The sequence below is a fragment of the Podarcis cretensis genome, assembly GCF_951804945.1.
Source record: "Podarcis cretensis genome assembly, chromosome: 1".
Classification (NCBI taxonomy): domain Eukaryota; kingdom Metazoa; phylum Chordata; class Lepidosauria; order Squamata; family Lacertidae; genus Podarcis; species Podarcis cretensis.
Window position 1 is genome coordinate 84,017,327 of NC_137170.1, and position 25,882 is coordinate 84,043,208.

General features: G+C 43.5%; 2 protein-coding genes across 4 annotated transcripts in view; both read right to left on the minus strand.

Moving 5' to 3' along the window:
- The window catches only part of STX3 (syntaxin 3), a 41,692-nt gene extending 28,054 nt beyond the window's left edge, over positions 1 to 13,638 (minus strand). For all 3 annotated transcript variants that reach the window (XM_079967665.1, XM_079967663.1, XM_079967666.1), the window contains exon 1: positions 13,267 to 13,638. In XM_079967665.1, coding sequence (XP_079823791.1) covers positions 13,267 to 13,296 — 30 coding nt within the window. In that variant the 5' untranslated portion in view covers positions 13,297 to 13,638. The remainder of the gene's footprint in view (positions 1 to 13,266) is intronic.
- Positions 13,639 to 22,539: 8,901 nt separating this feature from the next.
- On the minus strand, positions 22,540 to 23,481 carry LOC307213055 (olfactory receptor 10V1-like; the record flags this gene model as incomplete). Its single annotated transcript, XM_079970747.1, has 1 exon — positions 22,540 to 23,481. One exon carries the CDS (start codon positions 23,479 to 23,481, stop codon positions 22,540 to 22,542), a length of 942 nt encoding a protein of 313 aa, XP_079826873.1.
- Between the last annotated feature and the right edge of the window lie 2,401 nt (positions 23,482 to 25,882).

Here is a 25,882-nt window from a genome sequence, read left to right on the forward strand (position 1 = left end):
TTCATTTAACCCATTTTACCTGCTTCTCCACAGCTTGAAGCAGCTAATGTAAACATTAAATCCCAATTTTTCCTCCAATCCACTGCTATCCCAGCAAACATCTGAGGCCCTCCAGAAGTTGCTGGACTCCAACTCCCACCAGCCTCAGACAGTATGGCCAATGGTCAGGGATTATGGGCACTGGAGTCTAGCAACTTCTGGAAAGCCACAGGTTAGCCACACTTGCCATACAGCTGCAATGATTTTGTTTAATATAACGAGTCCACGCCAGAGAGAGCTACTATTAGTGATAATGAGGCTCTCTCAGTGGTGGCTGCACAGCTTTGGAACTCCCTCCCTAGAGAAATACATAGGCCATAGGGCTTTGTTGCTTAAAAAAAGAACTATAAATTCATTTTAATTATTTTCTATGTTGGATTGAATTGTGCTGCATATGAGGCGGCAAATGCTGCCAGTGTGTGTGTGTGTGTGCGCTCTCTCTCGCTCTCTCATCTTAGTTTGTGGTTTAAATGTTGAAATTGTAGCTATTCTATTTTAAGGTGTTTTAGAGTCTTGCACACCACCTCATGAGGCCACTGCACCTTGAAAGGTGGGTTAAAAGTCTTTTAAATAAAACTAAGCTAAACGTGAACAGAAGACTCCCTGGAAAAGACCCTGATGTTGGGAAAGATTGAGGGCACAAGGAGAAGGGGATGACAGAGGACGAGATGGTTGGATAGTGTTCTTGAAGCTACCAGCATGAGTCTGACCAAACTGCAGGAGGCAGTGGAAGACAGGAGTGCCTGGCATGCTCTGGTCCATGGGGTCACGAAGAGTCAGACACGACTAAACGACTAAACAACAAACAACAACAAGCTAAACGGCATGGAATTAAAATAAAAGTGCACAATTCAAAAATTGCACACTGATGTGCTGCTGGGATTCCTTTCCTGTGTCTCATGTCCAGTCTCAGCAGAAATAGCTGCACCACATCAGTTGTTCCACCATACTATTAAGAACTGAGAACATTTTGTCAAAAGCAGTCACATCCACCAACAGAAATCAGTTTTCAGGCTTACACAGAAGTGCTCCATAATACAGTGGTATCTCAGGTTAAGAACTTAATTAGTTCTGGAGGTCTGTTCTTAACCTGAAACTGTTCTTAACCTGAGGTACCACTTTAGCTAATGGGGCCTCCTGCTGCCGCTGCCACAATTTCTGTTCTCATGCTGAAGCAAAGTTCTTAACCAGAGGTACTATTTCTGGGTTCTGTAACCTGAAGCGTCTGTAACCCGAGGTACCACTGTATGCTGTAAGTGTTATAGGAAGTATCACATTAATGTATTGTGCAGAGGGGCTTGATCCTGGAAATATGAAGCCTTGATGCAACTTATATATTCCTTGCAGATGAGAGAAGGGGTATTAAGGCATTACAGCCCTGAAGTTTAATGGTGCTTACCCCCTGGTAACTGTGTATGGTGTCCCAATTAGCTTTGTGCTGCACATACATGGAGCTCAAGGGTCGCTTCCAACTCTACAATTCTATGATTCAAGTGATTAACCCAAACCACTAGTCTATGCTGAGGTTCTAGGCCACACTTTCAGGAAGGACCAAACATGGTACAACTAGCATATCATGTGGTTTGTATCCTTATTTTTCAAGGAGATATAGCTTCCACTTGCTTCACTGCTTTCACCTGGGAAAACCACTGAATCGGAGCAAAAGGTCTATTGGGTCTCTCCAGATTGACGTTTGCTCCAGTTTAGCTCTAACGAGTAGGATATCTGGGGGAAAGTGGCAGGGCAAAGGCAAAACCACTCGGACCTGTTCTTTCTAGGCACAGAACAAGCAGAAGTATGTATGAGACCTCAGACAGGATGAGGTGATTTGAGACCGGGGAAAGGCCTTTTTTTCTGTCTGAAAAGCAATGGAGACACCTGTTACAACCGCATCTTCAAGGAAGTTTATACCCCAAAGGGATAACATCCAAACAAGCCCAAAGCAATAACTGCTTTTGCTAAAACCAATGTCAACAGGAAACTAGGTGGAAAGTTAATACATGACCAGTGGCAAAAGACTAGAAAACTGGAACAACTTATCACCTGATGATCTCATGAGGTATGACTCCCATGGCACTGGCTACTTCTACTCCTCAAAGGATCCAAGGTCAAGGTATGTAGGCTCTGAGCACATTTTTCACAGCTGCATTCTGTCCTCACAAACAATTCTGCTGAACTTTACTCTCATTACACTCAGCTAAGCACAATTGCTGATGCAGCTGCTGCCCTCCTCCTTCCTCTCCTTGCAGGGGAGAAGAGCAGAAGAAGGCTGGCTGCTGATTTCATCATCCAGTTCATGGAGCAATAAGTTTCATTCCAACTCTGACCGTCACATGCTCAGAGAGCCAGCCCACCCTTTTTACAAAGAACTAAATTTGAAGTTTCTACTCAGGAAACCGCTGAGAACAGGATGCATGTGGGTCCTCTGTCAGGGATTTGTAAGCCAAGCAAATAATCACATATCAGCCAGAGTTTTGATTTCAGAACTGATAGCAGATACAGCCGCCTTACCAACAGTAGTCATCTGCATTTTTGTCTTTTGAGCACACAACTTGAAGTGTCCCAACTTCAAAGTCCTGCTCAAGTCACTGAAGACTGCTGGGTGGTCTAGAACAAACAGCTATCTCAAAGAGTTGTTATGTAGAGATAATTATAATGCACTTTGCATACAAAACCACTATAAAAATAATAGGCCACCACCTCTATTTTCCTTGTTCATATATGCATTGTGTGATATACACACTTACACCTGACTTGTAAAGAAATTGCTCCGTCACGTTCAGGAAAGTAAATTTTAGGTAAGTGTGTCAACTAATCCTAAGAGTCAGATTTCCTTGCACAGAAACCAGCCCAAAGTACAGAGGGCATGCCACAATTGGTTCTGAAATCACCCCCAAAGCATCATGCAGCACCTCCTGCAGAAACAGGATGCAAAACAAGTCTACCATTTGTTGTACATATTGGCAGCCTGGCCCTGGAAAAAGCAAAATGGCCCAACATACACACTCACACAAGACAGAAATAGCCTTGTTTTCTTCTGTTACATTCTAACCTTAGACTTACAGGATTTCCATATATTCTGTTGACTACCAGCCACCATAACTGCACAGAACATTCTGTACACTGCAGGATTGTCCAATGAACACTACCTAGGATTAGATTGTTACTTAGAGCAGATTCACAGCCATGCATTACTACACAGCCCTCTGATGTGTTTATGTGTGGATGATGCTTGTCATCACACAGCACCATTCATGAACTGCAGTAGTATTGTGGGGAGATCTTGCATGTACTGCTTGCTTTGTGCTAACCCAACCTGCTTTAATCACACCCATTCGCCACCACAATCCCTTAAAAGAAATTGATGTCAAATGATGTTTTATCAAGAAAAGTACCGGTACCTCCAAGAATACAGAGAGTACTTAACCCTGGGGGTGGGGGCAGAGTGCTGGTCCCCACACACTTCAAATTAAAAAGCAGAAGCTTACAGTGACTATTACCACTCCACAACAATATGCTGAGACTTCATGCCTACCTTTCACCACTGGTGAAGTACAGTGGTACCTCGGGTTACATACGCTTCAGGTTACAGACGCATCAGTTACAGACTCTGCTAACCCAGAAATAGTACCTTGGGTTAAGAACTTTGCTTCAGGATGAGAACAGAAATTGTGTGGTGGCGGCGCACCGACAGCAGGAGGCCCCATTAGCTAAAGTGGTGCTTCAGGTTAAGAACAGTTTCAGGTTAAGAACGGACCTCCGGAACGAATTAAGTTCTTAACCAGAGGTACCACTGTACATACTTCTGGTGAAGTCTAGCAGCATGCCATGACTTCACCAGCCACTGAAACAGGAAGCTTTAGTTTCTCTTCAAGTGCCCTAATAGATCTTAGCATGCTTCCAGAAGCACATAATTGCAACACATTATATGTGGAGCTGCCTTTGAAGACTTCCTAAAAACCTCAGAACACAGCTGCTTGACTATTAACTAAGAGTAGCCTTGGAAAGCCCCTCTTGCCAGTTTTGAAACAACTTCCCTGACTGCCAGCCCATTTCCAAGCACAATTCAAAGTGCACAATGTAAAGCCCTACCTTTGACCACAAATATCTGCCTGTTTGTTAACCACCCTTGCCTTCCGAGGTGAGGCAGCTGGCTGTAGTACCTGAGCTTTGGAACACAAGCATTGCCTGGCTTTTACTCTTAGGTCTTGTCAGTGTTAGGCAGAGACCTTTTTATCCTCCCAGACCTTTTTAAATGTCAGCTTACACACATTTTTCTTCTGCTACTGTTTCAGTTTGTAGGTTTGGCTGCCATGCTGCTTTACTCCTTTAATTGGCTTCACTTGGCTGCGAGCTGCCCTGAAAGCTCTTGCTGAAGGGTAGGGCAGACATCTGCTATATGTACACATAAACAAAATGTCTTTTCCTAAGAAGCGACAGCCTATCCTTCTGACTCAGGGCTTCCCCTTTGGCTGAGGCTGCCTTTGTTCTGCCATTCAGATTCAAAAAGGAGAAATTCTAGAGAAAAGAAATGAAGAAATACTAAAGTAGTGCCTTCCCTAAAGTCACTTCTGTTTGCTAGCCAAAGAAATGAAGCCCTTCAGTTCAGTGTAAGGCCTAAGGCCAGAATGGAGAACCTGTGGCCATCCAGATGTTGTTGGCTTCCAACTTCCACCAGCTCCTGCCAGCCTGGCCAATGGTCAGGGATGTAGTTCACAACATCTGGAAGGTACCATGTGGGCTATCCCACTATTTTCCTTTGTTCTAAAGGGCAGGGCACTTGCCCATACAAACAGTCATTTGCCTGGACATGTAAGAAGAGCTATTATTTTTGCTTTAAACTTTATAAGGCATGCTTCTGGAGCCACAAGTTCAAAAACTTACAACATTTAAAAACAACTAAGGCTGCAAGCCAAGCCACACTTAGCAGAGAACAAGTTCAACTTAGCTCAGAGGGAAGGGCAGCAGAATCTTAACCATGTCTACGCAGAAGTAAATCCTATTAAATTAAGTGAAGCTGACTCCCAGGTGAGTAAGGATAGGACTTCAGTCTTCTTTCCAAGCAGCCATAGAACTTTAGCTGGTACCATAATTAGCTGGAAAGTTAAAGAAACAGCTAACGTCTCAATAGTTGGCTTTTTAGCTGTCACCTTCCACTAGTTAACTTTTAAAAACTTTTTTTCTAAAATGTTCTAAAAATGATTTTCAAAGTATAAGTTTAAAAGTTTTGTATAAGCTGAGACACAGCTTTCCCAGAGTTTTATCTGACACAGACCACTCTATGACTTAAAGGAACATTGTCATTCCATATAATAAAAACTTTGGAACTTCTTGTTTGAGAGACAGAGAGTAGTGTATCTTCTATGAGGAAAGGGTCAGATCCACTTTAACAGTCATGGAAAGCCTGGCTTGTTTTCAGGGTGCTAGGAATTGTGACTGCGTTAGGTCAGCACTCTTAAACTACAGTTCCCAGTGGTATAATAGTGTTTTAAATGTATGCAGTGAATGTGACCATGATCTCTTAAGAACTGTAAGTCCCCAAGTTCCTTAATTCATGCTGGCATTTTTTAAAAAAAACTATTCTATAGCTTTCTGTGAAACTAATATGGTTGATCAACAATGGAAATAATTCACAATTCAAGCACACAGCTTCCCCCAAAGAATCCTGGGAACTGTAGTTTGTTCAGGTTGCTGGGAATTGGAGATCTGTGGGGGGTCAATTACAGTTCCCATTATTCCTTTGAGGGGGGTAAGTGTATGGTATGGGTGTGACTTGTCAGAGGGTCTTCATGCAGCAAACCTGGGACGGAACAGAGTTGGAAATTCATGGAATAGAACAGAAGCCACTGCTGCCACAGATGGACCACAGTGTTCTCAGTGGACAACATGAGTTTTAGAAGAACAAAAGTATAAGAGGGAGAAACAAGTACTGATGATCAGAGGTGAAGAGCTTCTCTGATTTCCTTAAAGGAAACAACCACCAAGATAGGTGGGGCAAGTTAGAACAGTTTACCAGAGGCTAGGATTTGTTGATGCCGTTTTTTGTTGAAGTTGGCAAGCCTACAAAGAAGGGAGAGAGAAAGCATACACAGGTCACAAAGTCACCCTACAGATCACACACACACACACACACACACACACAAACACTGCTTCCCACTTTGGGACCTAGATGCTTTTAACGAACAGATCCAAAGGACTACCAACCCCACATATTCAAAAGTTACGAGCCGTGACATTAGCATGTTAAAATAATTATACTAAATAGCTGCAAACTGAGATAAACACTGAACACAGCTCTTTTGAACCAATTACATTCTGGGTGGCAATCTTTCTCCATGCATGCAAATATAAGCTTGGGAGTTTTGTTTCTTTTCAAATAAAAGCCGAGATCCTCATGATTTTAGGATTTAACAAAGCCAGTGAAAGCCCTAAACCAAACATCTGCAATAATATCATGATAGCTGCCAGCCCCATTGATTCCTTTTACTTGCTATTAGAGGAGAGGAGAGTTGTCAGCTCTCACAATGGGACAAGAAGCACCGCACACTTTACGAAGGGAGCTTAAGACCCCTTCAGATGTCCTTTATATTTCATATTTATAATCATTTGTGCACATGATGCTATTAGAGCAGTCACATGTGATTCCAACTGCAATACTGTTTGAGCCTGCAAAAGTTTTGGGGGTGCTCACACTCCTTCATTCCAAATCAATGCGCATATCCTGTAACTTTCTGCAGAAACTCCATGGCTTTTTAACACCACAAATGTTCATGTTTATTCTTCTCCTGCTTTGGCTATGCTATAGCCCCACTGGAGCGCAATAAAATTTGTGGCACTGGGTGAGCATCACAGAACAAGCCGACACACACACAGATTGACCACAGTCAAAAGCTGCCATATGGGGAACTTTCATGGGACAGCCAAGCAGCACCCGCTTCTACTACAGTTGCCCACAGCTGAACTAGGCCATTACCAAGCCAGAATGAAATGCAACTAAGACCCTATTCAGGCATTCTGCTTGGGTGTAAAATTGATCCCACCAAGCTCTGCTTCCCTGTTGCTGGACTTGTCACCTTCCAACTTGAGGAGGTGAAAGCTCTGATGCCCTTCCCTACTTCCCAGAAACCTAGTCATACAGCACACTACTGTCACATTGACACCACACATTCAAAGTGCATGGCTTTCCCATGAAAAATCCTGGAAACTGTCGTTTGCTAAGGGTTTGGGGATTTGTAGCTCTGTGAGGAATAAACTACAGTTCTGACGATTTGTGGGTGGGGAGAGGAAGCTAGGTATGGAGTTGAAGGTAGCTAAAATCCCACTTGAGACCTTTGCCCTCCATGAACAGGAAGGTAATGGTGGGGAGGGCAAGATTCAGAGGCTTGTCCCCCACTTGTGTATGTAGGTTTTACCTGTGAGCACAGCTCTTGAATAACAGGGAGAACCTACGTGCTGAGAGTCCCTCCTCAACACATCCGCCTCCTGGGAAGAGCTCTTCCTTCAGGAAAAGGAACTGCAAGCTGTTCTCTGGAAACGCTCCCCCTCCCCTCAGTTAAGATCTCCCCCTGTCTGTTTCGGACTTGAGTCTGCTGAGGAATAAAAATAAAATTAATCCCCTTCTCTCTCCCAAGCGTTTTATCTCCTCTGGCCCTGGCTGATGGCTTTATAATCCTGACTAAATCCCTGTCATTCCCTCTCCTTTGCTCCCTTTGCCCTGCCCCATTTCTTTTGAATCATGGGCAGAGAAACAACCAAGTCTCTCTCACAGGCGGGAAACATGGCTCTTTCCTTAAAGATGGGGAAGGGGACAGCCCACACTGTCCCAAAAGTCAGGGAACAAGGAAGAGTAACCCTGCTCTAGTTAAGCGAAACGCAGGTGATTCACCTCATAGACCTCACTTCCCTAGGGACAAGGTCACATTGGGTCTTTTGAAGAAGAGGTGGGCCTCAAAGGAAAACCTCCCCTTAAAAAAATACTGGGAAATTATTATATAACCTTTGTGACCCACCAGTTCCAAAAAACCCACCTTAGATTTACACTAGAATATAGCAAATGCAGGCCTATATTCTGCATTTCCCAACTTGGTCACAATAGACACAAACCAGAGAGGGTTTTTTTTTGGGGGGGGGGGTGAGGTCCCTAGCAATTGCTCAAATCTCCATAAAGAAAACCACTTCATTCTTTCAGAACTGGGCCATAGCATACAATGATTTTTATTTAAAAATATTCACATGGCAGGAAAAGAGGCACGAGAAGCAGCTGCTGCAACATTTGATTCCAAATGAAAATCGGAAACAATGCCTTATTTCTCAGAAATGAACATATCATTCCAGGGAAAACCATGACAGAGCCAGGGAAGCCCCCTTGGTTTTTAGAGTGGGGGCAAAAAGAGCTTTAGTATAGAAATGTAATAATAAAATAAAGCAAAACTTAATATCCAGTTCTCTGGCAGAGCATGGATTAGGAAAGACAACCAATCAGAGATGTATTAAATCTGACTTTGTTCTAACAGCCTATTAACCACACACGCATCCAGTATTGGCAATGGAAACTGAGGCCCAGGAGCACAACTTATTGACAAAGATCTCACTTCAAAGCTCTAGCTCTGCAGGTAAGAAGTCTAATAGACTGGCCCAGATGGGAAAAGGCATCTTCTGTCTCTTTATATAAAGCATAACACAGAAAGAAGAGTAAAAGCAGTTTTGCAGCTCATTCTGCTATCCCCAGTCCAAAGCCATAATGGTGTCATTGATAAAAAAGGAAGTTTCTATTACAGAGCCTTTCCTTACTGACTACCTGGCACCTTTCAAGGGGGATCTGTCATCATAGCAGTATTTCTTCTATTGTATTATTGACAAACTGGTTGATGCTTAAGTTCATCTTTAAAAACCTGTCTTCCAATGAAAGAGAAAAAGAGCATAACATTCATCACCACTTCTCTCTGAGTTAAAGCAAGGAGCACTTATGGAACATATTCCCCTTTGTTCTAAAGTAAGGAATGAAAACTCAGTTCTCTCTGGTTCATAGGATTGCTACTTCCCAGCCTGGAGCAATCACAGACTAAGAACAGAAACCTACACTCCCGGAAATCCAGAGATTACTGTCAAGGTTGTGTCATCTCCCCCAATTCCATTCACACACAGAAAAGAAGATAATTCAGCATCCTGACAATGTCAGCTTTTTCCCTTTCCTTTTTAAAAGAATGTTTTTCATCTTTAAGTAACAAATTGTGTGTGTGTGTGTGTAATGTCCAGTAAAGTTTTCAAAAGCCAGGAAAAGGTTCCATTAGCAGCCAGGGAATGGAGCGTCAGTACATTGCAGAATTCACTGCATTCCCCCTTGACTTGCAGAAGCAAAAAAAAATTATGCAAACTGAGATAATAGGTGCAAGTTTGCATAATTTGTGAAAGTTACAGAATTCAGGTTGCTTCAGTGCACTTTTTTTAAAAAAAACTTAAGGAAGAGCACACACAATCCAGAGAACTGCCCTCTTGATACAATTTTTATTCCTATTTTACAAGCGGGGACATCACAGTTAGCAGCCTCCAAGGGATCTCGTGGCACCTCATACAGGAATAGATTTATTGTGGCACAGCAGAAGGGCTTTGTTAGTAGGTGATGGCATAATATGCTGGAGGGTGGAACAAGTGCCAACAATGCCTTTATATGGTCTACACAGGACGAACAGGACGAATTTTCACAAAAGAATGAATGGGCACAACCCTGGCATTAAACAACTCAATATATTTAAAAACTCAAAAACAGAGGAATATTTTACTGCAGGACATTTTGATGCTGACCCAGAAGTCACCATTATTTGAAAACAATGGTACGAAGGAAGACAGCAGAAAGCACCAGCAGAAACTGATGCGCCAAGGTTCATCAGCAAATTTGATTCCACTGATTTAGGTCTTCCTCAAGACCGTGGGTTTTTCTCCCATTATGGACATTACATTACCATAGCAGAGTTGGGAAATAGCATACCAATTACTACCACTGGTAATAGACTATTTTGTATCAGTTTGAACTTCACTTACAGATGCCACAGGCTTGCAATCTCTCTCAAGGTCCCATTTCTGCCCCCCTGCTGCCTCCTCTGTATTGTATATGAATCTGTTGCACCTCTGTATGTAACATCTCATGGACTTGCACCCACCAAAAACAGTAGCCATGTTATCCTTTCTGATATCCCAAGACTCTCGCCCTTCATTGGTTTTGCCACAATAGACTTGCATAGTTATTGTTCTGGAATTTGCAACAGAAAAGGGTAGTGACATCTCTTCTGATATGACAAGGCCACAGGCCCCTCATTTCCTTATGTTGCAGCCTGGTATTAGTTTCTAGCATTAGACAAGTTCTAGTTCAGTTTCAAAGTCGTTCAGATATTTCAGTTCAGCAGTGCTACTGCCCCTCAACAGTGTTGGGGTGTGTGTGTGTGTGTGTAGAAAACAAGGTATGCCTGTGAAACCTGAAGTTTGACTTCATCTGTTTGACATTTCTATTTAACCTGTGTCACTTGAACTGGAAAAATAAGCCAGATAAGCGTTCTATATTCTCTCTTATCGGAGGCATAACAAAGGTTCCAAGCTTGGACCAGCCCCACCCATTGAAGACTCACTGGATTGTCAGCCTTATCTTCCCGACTGAGTTTCTCTCTTCCCGGTTCTGTCTGCTGCCACTTATCTCCAATCACATGGCCACAGCTCAATCCCAGGTCATATGAAGTGTGAAATCATTACTGCCTGCTCATAAGCAGAACCTATTTGTAAACCACTTTGAGGTATTTTTTATTTTATTTTTTACAGTCTAGCAATATATAAATTTTATGAAACAATCTAGCAATATATTGTATACAGTCTAGCAATATATGAATTTTATGAAACAATAAACAAACAAAGTAACTTTTGGTGCCACTTGCTACTTCCCTCCACCAGATTGGAATAGTTTACAGAAAAATGGGCAAGATGTATCTAGGAGTTATTTCTCATTCAAGGGGGACACAGTATATATCCCCCTCAGAAGATTTTTGTGGTCGAATGACTTTTGCACTACAAGCTTCGGCAATATTTCAACTGAACTTGTCACAATCCCTCAAACCTCTTTTTCTGGCTTAAAATAAAAATGAAAACTGAATCTGACACGAGTTTGTAGAATATGGGCAAACACCATTTTCTCATGACCAAATTGCAGCAGCCAGCCCTTCGTAAATTTCAAATTCAGGGGCACTGGCAGTGTATCTCCAGGCAGAGCTGAGCACCTCTCTCTCTCTACTAGTCACTAGTCCACTTTTGGCATCTTGCCAGCCTTCTTTCTGGCTAAGCTCTACATTTCATAACTCTGCAAGAGCAAGGAGAGGGGGCATGGTGGCACAGCCACAATTTCCACAGCATCCTTCCTCGACAATTAGGCAACCGGTTAGTCCCAACAGGCAAGGAGCTCTTGTTGCGCTGGGAAGTGGGAGATGAAATAGAATCAAACTCTGCACCCAAAACAAGCACAAACATAACGTGCCCCTTTCCATTATTGTCATTTACATGGTGTAAGAGAAAACAACGGGTTTTGAACCAGGCCTTTCCATCAGCTTTGAAAGGAGGAGCATGTCTAGGCCTTTACTTAGCCTGACACACATTGAACTAGTTAACACCTTTTGGCAATAAAATCTGTGAGAAATTAACCTGCGCTGAGGGTCACACCTTGTTAAGATCACACTATGTGCAGCCCCTTCACATGTACAAGCGACTCTGCAAGGATTGTGCACTTTACGAGAATCGCAGCGAAACTCTCATTGCAAGCTAGCTTTGTGTATTATATATACAGCTGAAAGGTTAATTTAGGAAACTGGCTTACTTGTCTAAGAAAAAGTCACATTCTGAGAGAATGTGCATTATGTTCTGTCTACAGTGACCCAAAAGTATGAATGGATGAACACTCTTTTTCGAATAAGGGCTCCTCCGCAGCAGCTATAAGTCCCTGAGGGTTATGTTGCAGGTTACATGAATTTAGTACCTAAGCCCAAAGTGCCGATGCCTTTCAAGACATCTTGCACAGCCATGTCCTGGGGCACATGTTTTAGTGGAAAGTCTTTGCGCATGGGTGGGGAAAGAGAGAGAGGAGTGTCACATAGAGGGAAACCAAAAGGAGGAAGTAACTAACTCCAGTTTTCTTCATGCAACATGTGGGGGGAGGTGAGGAAAAGGAAACCCCCAACTCCTTCCAAGAATCATCTTCTCAAATCTGCCCCTCCATTAATTCTCTTCAAACTTCAGGAAACAACTGCCTCCCAGCCAGCTTTTCACATTGCTCTGTTGTTTTTAACATGCACATCGAAACTGTGCACACACAAATGCATATTCAACTGCCCCACCTTACAAGTACATGTGCCAAGGATTTGACAGTTGCCGCAGCTCCCAAATGTGCTGCTGTGCCTGTGCAAGCTGCAATAAACATATTTGCTGCCGTTTAGCATTTACAACTGTGCCTAGTCTCACAACCCTTTGTTTCTGCTGTCAGGTAGAAGCAAATTCACCTTTCTGGTCCCTCTGTCAGGTAAAGCTTATAACCTGCTGCTGCTATTGGACTGTAAGCCTCCTCTCTCCCCACCAAACCTCATCACCCACTTTTGAAAAACTTCATTTTTACTTCAAATTAAGTTTAAGCACTTCTGCTCCCACAGTGTGGACAGCAGATCCACTCAACCTACTTCTGCTTGTGGGGGATACAAACAGCAAGGGGTGGGATAGCAGGTGCAGCTGAATTATATTATGGTGAGCTACATTTATATCCTGCATTTCCTCCAAGGAACTCAGGGAAGCACATACGGCTCCTCCATGAATCATTTATTATAGGGTCACAAACCGGCTAACCGCTCTCTCCATTTTAATCCCCACAACAACCCTGAGAGGTAGGCTAGGCTTAAAAACAGTGACTGGCCCAAGGTCACCCAGTGCGTCTCATGGGCAAATGGGGATCTGAATCTGGGTCAAAGTCCAAGGCTGTACCCACTACACAGGATCCCTCACTATACAGACCACCCCCCATCTTCAAAATGGACCTGGCCTCGTTGGTTTAGCCCCCCTGGTGGGGCTTTGCCCTTTCCTTTTACGCTGCTAATACCTTCCCGAAGCTCGATCCCCTCCCTGTTTACTCGGGAGTAAGCTCGGCGGCGCTCGATGGAGCCCAGCGTTACACCCTGCGAGGAGGAGAAGGAAAGGAGGCTCCCCACTCACCGACTTCAGTTGCTCCAGCCGGTCCTTCATTTTGGACAGGTGTTGCTGTGGCTCCTCCTCCTTCTGCTGTTCTCTCCAGGTGAAGCCGGGATCCCCGCCGAAACTCCGCACGGGGAGGAGGGCTTCTCCAGGAAGTGGAGTCCCAGCCCAGAGGGAAGGTTCCTCTTCCTCCTCCTCGCCCCGATCGCTAGCAGGGACGCGCGAGTTTCATCCGTGCAGAGGCTGGGGAGGGAGACACACCACGCACGCTCACATCCCTTCCTCCCGCGAAGCTAAATCTGTCTCTCCCCCGCCCCCCTGTGTGTGTGTCTGATCCTCCGGCGCTGAGCTGGCCGCAGCTGCTAATCCGCCGCGACATACGCGGAGGGGAGGCAAGAGGGGAGGGGACGGGAGCAGAGGCGCCGCCCACTTTTACCTGGGCAGAAATCGCTCTTAAAGAGACATCGTCGCACACCCTCCTTTCTTTGTTTTTTAAACATATTTTTAAGTAAAGATTTCTTGGTTTACAAAAGTATGTGCAATGTCTCTTTTTTCAAGTGACATTTTCTCCATATCAGTTTCATTTGGTACGCAACTGAGACCCTACCATAGCTGTCAACTTTTCCCTTTTCTTGCGAGGAATCCTATTCGGAATAAGGGGATTTCCCTTAAAAAAAGGGAAAAGTTGACAGCTATGGACCCTACCTGCCTGCAGACTGCCTCTCCAGAGCAGTGGCGTAGCGTGGGTTATCAGCACCCGGGGCAAGGCAAGTAATTTGCGCCCCCTGACCCGTGGATTTGCGCCCCTAACCCGTGGATTTCCCTAACCCCCAGATGTTGCGCCCGGTGCGGCCGGCCCCCCCTGCACCCCCCACGCTACGCCACTGCTCCAAAGTGGTGCATGCTCTGGTTATCTCCCGCTTGGACTACTGCAATGCGCTCTATGTGGGGCTACCTTTGAAGGTGACCCGGAAACTACAACTAATCCAGAATGCGGCAACTACACTGGGGACTGGGAGCGGCCGCCGAGACCACATAACATCGGTCAAGACCTACGTTGGCTCTGAGTATGTTTTCGAGCACAATTCAAAGTGTTGGTGCTAACCTTTAAAGCCCTAAACAGCCTCAGCCCAGTATACCTGAAGGAGCGTCTCCACCCCCATCGTTCAGCCTGGACACTGAGGTCCAGCGTCGAGGGCCTTCTGGTGGTTCCCTCACTGCGAGAAGCCAAGTTACAGGGAACCAGGCAGAGAGCCTTCTTGGTAGTGGGGCCCAACCTGTAGAACGCCCTCCAACCAGATGTCAAAGAAATCAACAACTATTCAACTTTTAGAAGACATCTGAAGGCAGCCCTGTTTAGTAAAGCTTTTAATGTATGATGAATTATTGTATTTTAATATTTTGCTGGAAGCCGCCCAAAGTTGCTGGGGAAATCCAGCCAGATTGGCAGGTATAAATAACTAAATTATTATTATTATTATTATTATTATTATTATTATTATTTGTTGGGACATTAGTGTTACATTAGGAAGAAAAGGGGGAAAGAGGTGGAGGGGGCCATGGTGAGTGGGGGTGGGGTGGCGATGCTTCTATTCTACTTAATGTATGTGTGGGGTTTTGTGTCTTACTATTCGCTTGTGTTCCTTTGGTGGTGAGAGAGGTTGGGGTTGGCCTAGGGTGTGGTTGTTTGTGATTGGCTGTGGTCATCTTTGTTTTCATGTGTGAGTGGGGGGTGGGGTGGGCATTTTTGAATAAGGTTAACCATATTGATTCATATGCTGTTGGTGGATTCTTGTCGTTGTCTTGTTGAGCTGTGTATGTGATAAAGGGGAGCCATACCAGGGTGAAGGTGTCTTCTTCTATTTGTCCCCATGTCAGTTTCAGTTTATTGGTTAGTTTTTCTAATAAGGCTGTTTCCCATACTATTTGGTACCATTGGTCCATGCTTACTCCTGACAGGTCTCTCCAGTGTCTGGCTATGATGTTTCTGGCTGCTGAGAGTAGGTGGGTTATGAGCTCTTTATGATGTGAGTGGGCATTATTATTTTGGAAGATATTTAGTAGGGCTAGTTCTGGGGTGACTTCTAATACTTACTTAGCTATTTTGCATATTTCTTGTATGATTGTTGTCCAGAATAGTTGGATTTGGGGGCATTCCCACCACATGCGGAGGTATGTGCCTGTGGAGCACACCCTCATTTTCTTAGAACAACAGAACTGTAGTTGGAAGGGACCACGAGGGTCATCTAGTCTGCCCCCTGCAATGCAGGGATCTTTGGTCCAACGCAGAGCTTGAACCCATGACCCTGAGATTAAGAGTCTCGTGTTCTAACGATGGATTTGGTTTTCTCAGTCGAGCCTGTTTCAGGGAGCTTATAGGTTTCCCCACTATTCCCACCACCACCCAGGAACCGTGATTTGCATCTAAGGAAAGTGTAAAAAAATGCATGGCTTCAGCTGGGAGATCGTTCAGCAAAAGTCTTCTTGGACTGCTGTTTGCTTCCTCCGGTTTTTATTTTATTTTACCAAAGTAGCATAAGAAGGGCCCTTCCTGGTAGAGCAGAGTTTCTCAAACTTGGGTCTCCAGCTGTTTTGGGGCTCCCATCATCCCTAGCTAGCAGGACCAGTGTTCAGGAATGATGGGAACTGTAGTCCAAAAATAGCTGGAGACCCAAGTTTGGGAAACCCCGTTGTAGAGCGAGCTGTCCAAAAGGACTGAGACCAGAGGAAGAAGAAGAAAAGGGTGCAAAAATGCAGCAGCAACGTTTGTTTTGTTTCACATGCATTGATGGGTATAAGGCACTTTTGGAAAGACAGCTTCAGTCCAGGCGTAAAGAATAGCAGGGGAGAATTGATGGGGTCGTTGAAGGCAGAGTGGCAAACTTGTGGCACTCCAAACATCCTCCAGCTCCATCTCCCATCAGTCCCAGCCTACAAGCACAGTGGTCAGGGATAGTGGAAGTTGGAGGCTCACTCCCAGTTAAATAGAGCATTGGACTTGGAAATACAAGTCAGAAGGCTCACTAGTTTGCCTTCCACAACACACTAATCTTTCGCATTCCCTACCTTACAGGGTTGCTGTAATAATGAAATGGTGCTCTTTGGTAGGGAAATGAGATATAATACATTTTGGCTTTCTTCAGCCTTTTAAGTGTATAAACTAAAACAGAGGCAAGGGAGAAGAATCCTTGTTATTGTAATACAACAGATCATGTAAACTTGCCCTGGTGGTAATCACAATGCACAGAGATGCTAGCAGACAAGGTCCAGGTGCAGACCACCATTCCTTAAAGTCTATTCCTCTGCTGAGATCACTATGATCCTGTGTTATGTTGCTATTGCACTGCTGCAAATCTACTGTTACAAAATTCATTATTCACTCACCCATTCTCCACACTGCAAAATTAAAACTCTGTTGGGACTGCCAGGCTGGGGAAATTGTTAGAAAGCTGAAAATTCTTAGACAAACAATTACACAGTATGCAAATAATTTGCCTTGAGGCCTTGATAAAAAATCAGGACGCTTACAAGTTTCAGGAAACGTGCAAATTACTATAATTATATGATGATGCGAAATAACTATGTAGAAATCAGGCATCAAGATTCTTCTGCAGATACCTCTGAAAAGCAATTTCATTTTTTAATATGTGATTTGGTAGACACAGGGTCGACCTGACAACATTTAAGTTTTAGCTTAGGTGTAAATGGAGATAATCACATTAGCATTTTGTGCTGATCCCCATTCACAGAAGAGGTGGGATGGAACAGAGTTGTATTGATCTGGGAGAAATGCAGAAAGATAAAAGAATACAGGCAATGGAGTTTGCACCTGGTAGATTGTTCCTCTCTAATGAAGCCATACTGTGCCATAAGTCGCAGAAAAGAATATGTAAATGGCAGTACAGTGGTACCTTGGGTTAAGAACTTAATTTGTTCTGGAGGTCTGTTCTTAACCTGAAACTGTTCTTAACCTGAAGCACCACTTTAGCTAATGGGGCCTCCTGCTGTTGCTGTGCCATCACTGCACGATTTCTGTTCTCATCCTGAAGCAAAGTTCTTAACCTGAGGTAATATTTCTGGGTTAGTGGTGTCTGTAACCTGAAGCATCTGTAACCTGAGGTACCACTGTATATGAAATAAAACAAGCAGTGTGAACAACGCTCTCCAGCAGTAGGGAGGGCGGGGGCATATTTATGGATACTGTACACAAGGGGTAAGCAGTGCAGGGCTGCAGGGCTTCCAAATGTTGCTGGACTGCAGCTCCTATCATTCATGAGAATTAGCCAGGTTGGCAGGGGCTGATGAGAGTTCTTTTATATATGTATAAATGTTATTTTCTAGTTTTTACAATATAACAAATACACACCTTGCAAACACAAATTTTGAATACAATTCCATATTTTACTTCTCTCTCCCCCCCTTGTGGTTCCTTTTCTATTTTAAATTTTTAACACTGCATATTCCAATTTACTCCATTTTAAAGTTATTGTTCCTTTTATCTTAGTAATATTTTTAACTGCTTGATTTAAATTAATCCTACTAATTAACTTACTTGCATGACAGAACTTTTCAGATATTCTACAAATTTTCCCCTTTCTTTAATAATCCCCCCTCTTGGTTTCTTTTTACCTGTCAGGTTAACTTAAACATTATCTTCAGTTCATTATAAATCATTTCCCAGAAAACTTTTGTTCTTTTACAGGACCACCACATATGATAGAAATTACCTTCCTTTTCTTTACATTTCCAGCATGAATTTGATTTTGATTTACACATTTTTGCAAGTCTACTAGGAATTAAATACTCATAAAGTTTTCTTTCGATGTGTTGTTGTTGTTTGTTGTTTAGTCGTTTAGTCGTGTCCGACTCTTCGTGACCCCATGGACCAGAGAACGCCAGGCACTCCTGTCCTCCACTGCCCCCTGCAGCTTGGTCAGACTCATGCTGGTAACCTCGAAAACACTATCCAACCATCTCGTCCTCTGTCGCCCCCTTCTCCTTGTGCCCTCCATCTTTCCCAACATCAGGGTCTTCTCCAGGGAGTCTTCTCTTCTCATGAGGTGGCCAAAGTACTGGAGCCTCAGCTTCACAATCTGTCCTTCCAGTGAGCACTCAGGGCTGATTTCGATATGTAACATGCTGTAAAACAGGCAAACTCAGCCCTCCAGATGTTTTGGGACTACAACTCCCATGATCCCTAGCTAACAGGACCAGTGGTCAGGGATGATGAGAATTGTAGTCCCAAAACATCTGGAGGGCCGAGTTTGCCTATGACTGCTGTAAAACATGCTGTGAATTTTACATCTACATTCCACAGCTTTCCCCACGCAGCCATTTCAATATTATAACCAATATCCCTTGCCCAGTGGATTTGATGCGAGTTCTATTCCAGAAACATCTAGAAGTTGCCACACTATGGCCAGTGTAAAGATGTCAACAAACTTGGGAAACTTGGGTATCCAGATGTCTGCAAGGTAAATTCTAAAGGTTCAGTACTGTACTTTTCCTGTAAAATGGGGATAATAAGGATGCACGTCATGGAGCTTTTGCATGGCTAAGCGGGAACATAAATTGCTTCATGTGGATAAGACTATAAATAGCAACCCAGTGCAGAATTTCTGCATAACATCCTGTCTGGTAACTTCCCATTTGAGGCTGAGAGCCTCCTTGGAACTTCCCACACTGATATTCCTATTCCTTACAGTAGGAATGGAAAGTGGTGTAATCAGGGATCAAATCATTCTTATGAGGCCATTCTTTTTAACCACACCTTGATTAAAATTTGGTCAAGAAGACAGGCAAATGCACTTTGTGAGGCAGATTCACACACTTTCAGCTGGCAATCCCTGTGCCAGACAACAAATAGTTAACTTTTATGGGCTACCTCACTCTCTTACACAATTAGCCCTTCCTTGAGTAAAAGTCACCAGTAGTAAGGAAACTATGATTTTGGAGGTCGATGTGTGGGATCACCAGATGGGCTTTTATTCAAAGATGTGCTCACTTCAAGGACTGATTGATTAAAGCTATCAATCTCACCATTAAAATAATGGCCTACATTGTTGAAAAGTTTTCTACGTTTGAAGAGAATTTTATTTGAAGCACATTGTGTTCTGAATTCTCTGAACAAACATTTCCTGGTTTGTATTTCACAATCTCTTATATTTTCAACCAGGATGAGGGAGTACCGACCTAGCTTTTAAGAAAAGAAGCCATATAGAATCCTTGGAAGTATATAAAGTTTGTATAAAGAAGAGAGCCATTGTGTTAGAATGGCACTCCTTTCACAGAGCTAAGAAAGAATCGTGGAATCCAGAAGCTCAACATTCCATCGCTGGCTGACAAATACTTTGTATAACTTTTGAGTAAAGATGCCATTTTAGCTGTCTGAGAGGCTAACTATTTCACTGCTGATCACTTTAGCAGCGATATTGCCATCTTCCCTGTAGCTTTTTGTAAGAGTATTAATAGGAAACATGTATACTGCATTTTTTAGAGATTTCAGAATGCTTTCTGCCCCAAATCTCAGTAATCTTTATGACAATCTTGTCAGGCATGCCAGAGTTCTCATAATGAACATGTGGGCTGGAGGCTTCCTGCGGCTACCTAATGTTTGCTATTAAGGTGAGATTTTAACAATAGTCTCCCCAGCTCATGTTTATAGCCACTATCAAACACCACCTTTTGAACATTCATATGAAGACATATTCATCAGGTGAAGTTCCCCCCCATCGTTGTATCTGCATATCATGAAAAGCTCCACCTGCTGGATTTATCCGAAAGGTGTTATAATGGTCAACAGACTTGCCAGGGGGAAAGTGGATAATTCTAACCTCCATCTCACCTCATGTGTGCTTATTCCTATACTGAAAGGTGTTCCCCACCCCTTTCCAGGTACCAACTGAGCCAGTTCTCTTGAGCTACTGAGATCTACAATATATTCTAACTTGGACAATGCCTAATTGAATGCCACACGTACAGTTTAAAAAATCTGCAGTCATCCCAATATTTAAGATGTGGAGAAACAGCAAACCTGACATTAGCAGCAACAAGAAAGTTTTGGGCGAGTGTGCATAATCAACTCAAAATGAATGTTTTAACAGACTTAAATATGATAAAATTTGCTGTTTGATGTACCAATTATGGGCATGAAGCTAGGAAGAACAGGATCCATTAGAGCCTAGGAAGTTCTGGTTGCTAATGTGATGCCGGTGGACCCAAAGATGCCATTGAGGACTTCCCATGGGGCCCATGAAGCTGCTGAGCACTGCCCTTCTGCCCTCACTTCGCCTTATGTCATGAGGTGGCAAGAGAGAGGGAGAAAGAGAGGGGGAGAGAGAGAGCCCCATGGCACAAAAACATAGATCTAAGGGGTGGATCATAGTTTTTACAAGGGACTCCCTCAAAACTGCCATCAAGTCATAGCTCACCCCTGCATACATATGTGTTCTTGTTGGTGATTTTGTGAAACATCTTGGATGACCTGTGCCTCGCATAAAAGCTTTTCATTGCTGGCAAGCACCAAACCTGATTTTTACGGTGAGCTTTTGTTTGATGGTGGTTTTGGGGGCAGGGCTCTGTATAAATCATACAAATCCAAGATAACCCATTGCAATTCGATCGGAGCTGACTTTTCCTCAGCTTTGGAAAAGCAAAGTGTGCGCGCATATGCACTCTCTCTCTTTCTCTTTGTGTGGTGGGGTGGGGAGAGAAAGGAAAACTGACCGGGGGGGGGGGGGAGGAGAGGAGAGAAACAACCAGAAGAGGATGTTGCCCACAGCACCCTCTCAAAATTCCAAGTGTGTCCATAGACACAAAAAGGCTGGTGACTCCATATAGGATCTTTCAGGTGGCTTCACAGCTTCCTTCTGGTATTGATGCATTTTGTAAGGCTGCATACACACTACACTTAGGTAGGTTTTACTTTAACCATTTTACTTAGGCAATGTACACAACATACATTTAAAGCACACCCACTCACCCAGAGAATCCTGGGAGCTGTAGTTTGTTATGGCTGCTGGGGGATGTAGCATGGTGAGGGATAAATTGAAGTTCCCATTATTCTTTTGTGAGGGGGGAGGTGCTGCTTTAAATGTATGGTGTGCTAGAGGAAGGGGCAGAGTTGCCATCTGACTCCAAAGCCAGCCCAATACATTTTACTGCCTGATGTAGAGCAGCAAAAAGAAAAGAAAGGGGGGGGGCATACAGTAGCACATGAACAACACAGTAAATCAGACAACAATTTCCTTCCGTTTAACGTCACTTTCAATATCAGCTACTTTTCCATGAGGATGCCCTTAGGGCAGGAAAGAAAGAAAGGCCCACTGCTGTGTCCAGGGCTGAGAGAGAGTCGGTTGTCTTTCTCTGGGCTCAGATTTTATCCATCTTACCCATGGGGGATGTATGTGTCAAAAGTAGATCATGTCAAGTTTTGAAAGAATTTTGAACTTTAAAAAATAGAAATCTCAGTTTATATCACTGCATAACGGTAGGAATTACCCCTAATTCTCTTGTAAATCAGTAAGATTAAGACCACTCCTTTCAGCAGACATTAACATTCTTTATGCCAGTTAAAGGAAGTATATGCAATGGACCTTCTGACAACATTAGGCAACAATATCTGTTTCACTCTTAGATGGCTGGTTTTCAAGCATGTGCTTAGTTTCTTCTCCAGTTTAGTGTTTCAGTTCCATTATGTGATGGCAAACAAAGAGGAGAAGCAGTCCACTTTCTGCTACAAATAGAAAAGTTTTTTCATATTTACCATGTTGATGACGGCAATATGAAGAACAGAGTCCAGAAATCAAAGGTCAGCCTCTGCAGACAGAACTATCGTGACACCTCAAATGCACTAATTTGCACCAGTGCCCATGGTTCAACCTGTGACTGAGGGTATTTCCAGGCTATTGCTAGTTTGGGGTGGGATTCCATCACATACTGGCAAACTCAGGTCATGCAATTATAACGGATTGCGAGGTCGTGCACAACAAACCTGCTTCCCCAAAAGATCAGCCTTTTTTGTGATAAGGGAAGTGAAATGTGGGGAGAACACTTGCTTGGATGCAACTTCATCTAACTTCCCCACAAAAAAATCACCACAAATGCTTATTTAACAGCTAAGGTTGTCTAATGTGCCTGAAAACAAACTAGGACGAATGTTCAATAAACAAAACATTTAGTGATTCGTGTGCATGTGCAAATAAGTCCTCAGCCACATAAAATCCGATGTGTGTTTGGCTGCTTGTATTGTGAATTCCTACCACAGTGCAAAACACATTAGATTATCCCAGGCTCTCACTGGGACAGCACTTCCTTCCTTAGTGTCCTACTGAGTGCGTTCTTTAACTCTTTGTTCCTCATGCTATAGATCAAGGGGTTCAGCACAGGAGTGACAAAGGTGTAGACCACAGACACCACTCGACCTTCCTCCGGCGAGTAGCTGGAGCTGGGACGCAGATATATCAAACTGCCACAGCCATACTGCAGAAGAACAACCATTAAATGGGAAGAGCAGGTGGAGAAAGCCCGCTGCCTACCTGAGGCAGAGCGGATGCGCAAGATGGCTGCCACAATGAAGGCATAGGAGACACAAACTAGGAGGAAAGGGGCAGTCAGTATTACGGCGCTGATAATAAAGAGGGCAGTCTGATGGATATGGGTGTCGCTGCATGCGAGCTTCAGGACAGCAGGGAAGTCGCAGAAGAAATGGTCAATCTCCTTATTGCCACAGAACGGAAGGCGTAGTATCAGGATGGAGAGCTGAATGCCAAACACGCCGCTCATGCCTAGCGTCCCAGCTACAAGACTCACACACACCCTCCAGCTCATTATGGTAGTGTAGCGCAGTGGGTGGCAGATTGCCACATAGCGATCATATGCCATAACAGATAGCAGGACGCAGTCGCCACCTCCCAAGAAGATAAAGAAGAACATCTGTGTGCCACATCCTGCCAAAGAGATGGAGACTTTTTGCGCAGAGAGGAGGTTGGCTAGGGTGAGTGGGGCAATGACGCAGGAGTAAGCAATCTCCAGGGCTGCCAGGTTAGCCAAGAAGAAATACATGGGAGTGTGGAGGGAGCGCTCTGTATGGACAATGAACACAACCACAGAGTTTCCCAAAAGGCTGAGTAGGTACAAGACCAAAAAAGTCCAGAAAAGCAACAGCTGCATCTCTGGGACTGTTGAGAAGGGGTGGAAGTAGAAATGGGTCAGGCTAGTGTGGTTTTCACTCTCCATAGGAACTGGTACATATGACCTGGCACGAGATAAAAAGAGAGACCGATGACGGAGAAAGTGATATCACCACCAAGATGTCAACAGGCCACATCCATTTCTAAACATGTACAATAAACCAAGCAGCCACTGGAGGGCAGACTCCCCCTTTTGCAAATAAAGATCTCTGTCTCGCAAGACAACATCTGTCTTAGAATCATGGAGTCATAGAATTGGAAGGGACGTTAAGAGTCATGTAGTCCCACTTCCTGCATTGCAGGGATCTCAGCTCAAGCATCCAGGACAAATGGCCATCCAATCTCTGCTTAAAGACCACCTTCTGACAGAATCCATTCTACTGTTGAACAGCTCTTACCATCAGAAAGTTCTTCCTGATGTTTCACCAGATCTCTTTTCTTGTAACTTGAAACCATTGGTTTGGATCCTAGTCTCCAGAGCAGGAGGAAACAAGCTTGCTCCATCTTCCATGTGGCAGCCCTTTAGATATTTGAAGATAGCTATTATATCTCCTCTCAGTCTCCTCTTTTCCAGGCTAAGCATTCCCAATTCCCTCAACCATTCCTCATAAGACTTGGTTTCCAGACCTCTGATCATCTTGGTTGCCCTCCTCTGCACACATTCCAGCTTCTCAATATCCTCTTTTCTGGCTTGTGTGAAATTGTACAGCACAGGCATAATCTAGAAGGCATTTCAGTTCGTGCTTCTGCAAATAATGAGTAAGTTTAAACTTCAGGACTGTAAAGCATTTCACATGCTGCAAGCACATCTTTTGGCAATCCTTTCATAGACCACTGTAGCTCCACTTTTCCTGCTCCTTCTGCTATCAGTTAATGGTTCCCTGAACTATCTTCGCTAAATCTTTTACGAAACCCATCTCTCCCTATGCTGTTGCCTTGTTAATTTTATTTGCAGACTTTCTGTAGAAGGAAGTTACATTGAAATCAATGGAATTTCCAGAGAAATGTGGTTAGAATCAGATGCTTAGATTGCAAGCTGTGTCACTTGTGTATTTTGTATTTGATTTCAGTACAAAATTAGATAAACAATAAATAGCCGTTACACTGGCACTCTACATTGCTCTTGCTTTACTGAGCTAGGGATTGCAAAACAATTGCATGTCAGAGTTTCTGTGGTTTCACTCCATTAAAATTAAATAGACAAACATCCAAAAGTACTCAAATCCTATTTTGTTTTTTATTGAATGGAAGTGGTTGTGACAAGTGAAACCCATGACAAAATGTTGCAGTGTAGAGTGGTCCTGCTCAGGTTTCCAGCCAGCCAGCAATGCTGTCTTCTAGGATAATGTGTTCCAGTCCCACCCTGGTTTTCTGTTTGCCACCCACAACAATCAGCATTCTGTGTCTACCAGTATTCACTGGACTGATGGGGAAGGTTCTCCCCTTAGTTCCCCTCTGCAAAATCTTGTGGTCCCCCTTCCCTTTCTTTCTCTGTTTTTGTTTGGGTTGCTTTATTTTATCTTACTGTATTATGAAACAGCTTTAATAAAATCTTATTTTTAAAATAAAAATATTTCTGTCCCCACAAGGTCCCTGATACCTCCACCTTCTTGTGTGGATATGGTGTCATTTTGGAAATGTAAGCACCATCTCTCATGCTGTCTCTCATCAGGAAAAGGATTGACTAACTTTTGCTGAATCATGCCCACTAGTGTGATATATTTTTCTTATGTTTTTAGATGTTCTCTATGTGTTTTGATGTTTTTAATTGTTTCTATTTTTAATCCTTCTGTCTTACTACTTCTGTGTTTGCTGCTATTGTTTAAGCTATTGTTAGTATGACAATGCAGAATTTGCTACACCATCCTCTTCTACTCACTATTTTGGAGTACAGGTGGCGAGTATGCATGCATTTTTTATTTTAATGGCCAAGAAAACTACATTTCCACTGGAAGGTGGAAGCGTCCCTCTTTGCAAAATAAGATTTGGATGTCACCTTAAAAGACAGCATAGCCAACGTGGTGCCCTTCAGATGCTGTTGCCCTTCATCACTGGCCATGCTGGCTGGGACAGATGGGAGCTGGAGTCTCACAACATCTAGAGGGCATTGTGTTGTCTATTCCTGTTCTAGTGCCTGTGAAATTGTATGCTATTGCACAGCCATAGTCTAGAAACACTTTCCACATCACCTGCAAATAGGAATGTCAAATGCAAATAACTGAGCATTATTTATTATTCCAGTGTTGGCTTCATTAGGAGGCAATGAAAGTGATACAAAGAGATGGCAAAAGCAACTTCCATTTAGGCTTAACCTCTTGATACACAAAGGGGAACTGCAACGTTTCTGTAGAAGGAAATGTTCCAGAATATTTCCCATTAAGAACCTCACACCACTCCTAGGAAAGCATTTGCCTGGAACAATGCTCAACGTTGTGGTCATTATTCTT